Raw genomic sequence first — 3,373 nt, forward strand, 5'->3', positions numbered from 1 at the left:
TGCCTCGAACCACTCTTTGTATTCAGCCAGTTTGCTCTTCCATTGCTCTGGAAATGGAAGAATTGCTTTTTTAATAGGAAAATCGAACTAATAGGAAGCATTGATTTTATGCTTTGCTTAATTCTTTCACATAGGAATACCAGGTAGGTTCAGTTTTCAATTAAATTTGTTTTAAAGCAAAAAAGAAAAACGAGGGAAAAATTGTCATGGCAAAGTGATGTTATACTAGCCGCCGCCCCCGACTTCGTACGCGTGGACCCCATTTTACCCCCTTACGGGTGGAGCTTCGTAAAATCCGTTTTTAGCGGATAACTACTATAGGTACCTTATAAGGAACCTACCTACCTGCCAAATTTCAAGTTTGTAGAAGTTACAAATTCTGAGATTTCGTGATTAATCAGTGAGTGGCATTTCGCTTTTTTTACTGTTCATTTACTCGCATAGTACAAATATAATTTACCTTGCAGATCCTCCATGGTGCCACATGGTCCGCCGTATTCAACAGGGAGCATCTCTTGAGGCACGTGCTTGTATAAGTCTTTCACTTCTTTGTGGATGAATATCTGGAATTAGAAAATGTATATTTTTACAGATTTTTTCTAAAATATAGCTAAGATTTTAAGTTACGAATCGATTACAAAAATAACTCAGTAGGTAAATCAAAATCAGTACATCCGTTTGGGAGCTATGTTGCCGCAACAGATAAACAGTCACAGAAAATCCGGAATTTGTTCAATCCGTTAAAAATTCTTGATCGACGTAAGCGCGTAATATTTGCCTGAAATTTTAAGTACTTACCTACCTACCTTTATAAGAACTAGGTAGAATAAACCTAATGCGAAGCTACTAAGGAGATAAATATAACTAAGTACTTACGCGTTTCCTGATTTTTTCTTTGAGGAATGGTTTGACAAAGTTGACGAATCTCTCGACGATGGGCGATGTGTTGACGATATGGACCTCCTTCAGTTTCACCGGGTACGCTTCCTGTAAAGAACAAGCAAACATTAGTTCGAAGGGGCATTGTACGCCTTAATTCACAAATATTACTATGAGGTCTCACAGTGCGCGTGGACGCACAGGGTGAAACACGAACCAATCACAGAACTCTATTCAACGCTGTGCGTTCGATTTCCTTCACGTAGGCAAGCATCGTTTGTGAATACGGGCGTTAGACAAACGATGATGGTATCGGAATGCCCGATTCGAGATGCGAGGAACGGTGATTCGAACTGACTTGTAATACCAGCATAGCATTAGCTTAGCAATTAGATACTAGCGGCCGCCCGCGACTTCGAACGCTTGGATCCCGTTTTACTCTCTTAGGGGTGGAGTTTCGCAAAATCCCGTCTTAGTGAGCACCTACGTTCTAAAAGGAACCCCCATGCAAAATTTGAGACTCCTAACACTTGTAGTTTCTGAGATTTCGTGATGAGTGAGTGAGTTTTATAGATATAGGAGATAGATAGAATTGTGCAATATTAATTAGATACTCGTAGGTACTAATATACTTTTTTTAAAGTAGAGATAATGGCCCAACTATAACGATAACCGGACTTTGTGGGGTCAGACATGGTCATACGTTGTCTGGGTCATTGCCGCATTTTTGTATTGCTCTTTCATTTGGACATGCTCTCGTTTCTCGTTCAGTTCAAAGTCCAGTTTAAAAGTGAAAGTAAGAAATGACTCCATCAAATATCAGAAAAAGTTCACGATATTTTCATATCTGTGGAACCAACCCAGATACTTGTTTCATGGAACTTTTTAATGGCCTTATTGTAGAGCTAATTCTGTGCTAATGTAGCATTATACGAGTATTAAAGGTACTGTATTAAAGGTGTACACCACTAGTCAATTGGCATTTTTCTATAAGCTGTGAAAATGCGACTATAGATTGTCAACTGACCTTGGGGATTCCACTACCTACTTAATCAATTCATTGAATTTAAAGCTAGTGCAAATTGAATTTTATAGCAAATCTAAAAGTAAGTAGGTAGTTTTAAGCACACAAACGTTCACGATGTGACTCTGACGTATATGTATTATGCTTTGTCAATTGGTATATGAATATTTATCGGTCATTTGCTCTTTACCTGTATACAGATCATAAACTTCTTGATGGTAGTTGGTGACAGCTTGGCCAGCAGGCTGGGAACCAGCACAGTTACGTCCAGTACTTACTGTCAAAAGGCTCATAGTTGTCGGTTATTTGCTCCGTACCTGAACACAGATCATGAACTTCTTGATGGTAGTTGGGGACAGCTTGGCCAGCAGGCTGGGACCTAGTACAGCAGCGTCCAGCACATACACGTCACCAGCCACGCCCTCCCTTTCCTCGATTAGGCGGACGTCCCCAATCATGAGAGCTAACTTGAGGGTGTCTGCGATCTCGTTGGCGTTCAAGTTTGATTGTACACCTGAAAAAAGATTGGTCATAAAACTTGGTTGAATGTAAATGTGGAATCGATCAGTCTACTTTTTTGTAGCCAAAAGGGTGTCAATAAAGAACATAATGTAGATTGTACATAATTGGGTCTGAATTTTTTTTATGGCATTGTGAGGTTTTTTTTCGAAGGTGAATCGATTAAGTATGCTATATGTAAATCAGCGGCTTTCAGCAGACTGTATCTCATAATCCGCCGCAAGATATTTAGACTAATAATTTACAATACTCTTATGACAATAAATTATGTCAATAACGATATCAAATTGCACAATAGTGAGGAAGTTTTTAATTACATTAAGATTTCAGATTCAGTCTGGTAGAGCTGATTGACGAAGAATTCTTACCTCTACATACCGTGACTCTTCTTCCATTTGGTGTCAAACCTGGAAGAGGTGGGCCTTGTCTGTAAAGAAACAAAAAATGATAATTAAACAACAATTAACTAATATTTTAACAACACCAGCAAAATGTAGCTGATTGCCTGTAACACTCGACTTCGATTCAGGATTCTACTTCTTTGTCCCTATTAATTACAATATTATGTTAGTAAGAAAGTACCAGTACCAAAGATGTACCTTTAACTTTGGTTCTACAAACTCGATTCCATGAAGCTGTAAGCTTCGTGAAATCGAAATTGAGTACTTACCTATTAAACTACTTGCGCTGCTTCTTCTCAGCACTGGCCCATTTATTGTCCCGAAGCAGTGGTAGGGTTAATATTGGGACGTGTAAAAGTGCTTTTTAAAAGCCTATTTGCAAAAATAAATGAGTTTAATGAGTTTTAGTTTTTTACATTTAATTTTTGAGAACTACTGTACTATACCTTCTGTGCTATATAACTTAACTTTTTTACAAAAACAAAACAAAAGAAATGCTTAAATGCAATATTGTCGAAAATTAGAATACTGATATTCTTTCATGTTTCCA

General features: G+C 38.0%; 1 protein-coding gene across 1 annotated transcript; it reads right to left on the reverse strand.

Annotated features, from left to right (window-relative positions):
* Nucleotides 1-3: 3 nt before the first annotated feature.
* Nucleotides 4-2,890, reverse strand: LOC114351909 (alpha-tocopherol transfer protein-like; the record flags this gene model as incomplete). Its single annotated transcript, XM_028303252.1, has 5 exons — nt 2,791-2,890; nt 2,221-2,417; nt 877-987; nt 461-563; nt 4-47 (listed from the first exon to the last, which is right to left on the reverse strand). Coding segments are annotated over exons 2-5 (399 nt in total), but the record flags the coding sequence as incomplete, so codon positions are not given.
* Between the last annotated feature and the right edge of the window lie 483 nt (nt 2,891-3,373).

This window comes from Ostrinia furnacalis, unplaced genomic scaffold (assembly GCF_004193835.3).
Source record: "Ostrinia furnacalis isolate ACB-3 unplaced genomic scaffold, ASM419383v2 OfSCF1218, whole genome shotgun sequence".
Classification (NCBI taxonomy): domain Eukaryota; kingdom Metazoa; phylum Arthropoda; class Insecta; order Lepidoptera; family Crambidae; genus Ostrinia; species Ostrinia furnacalis.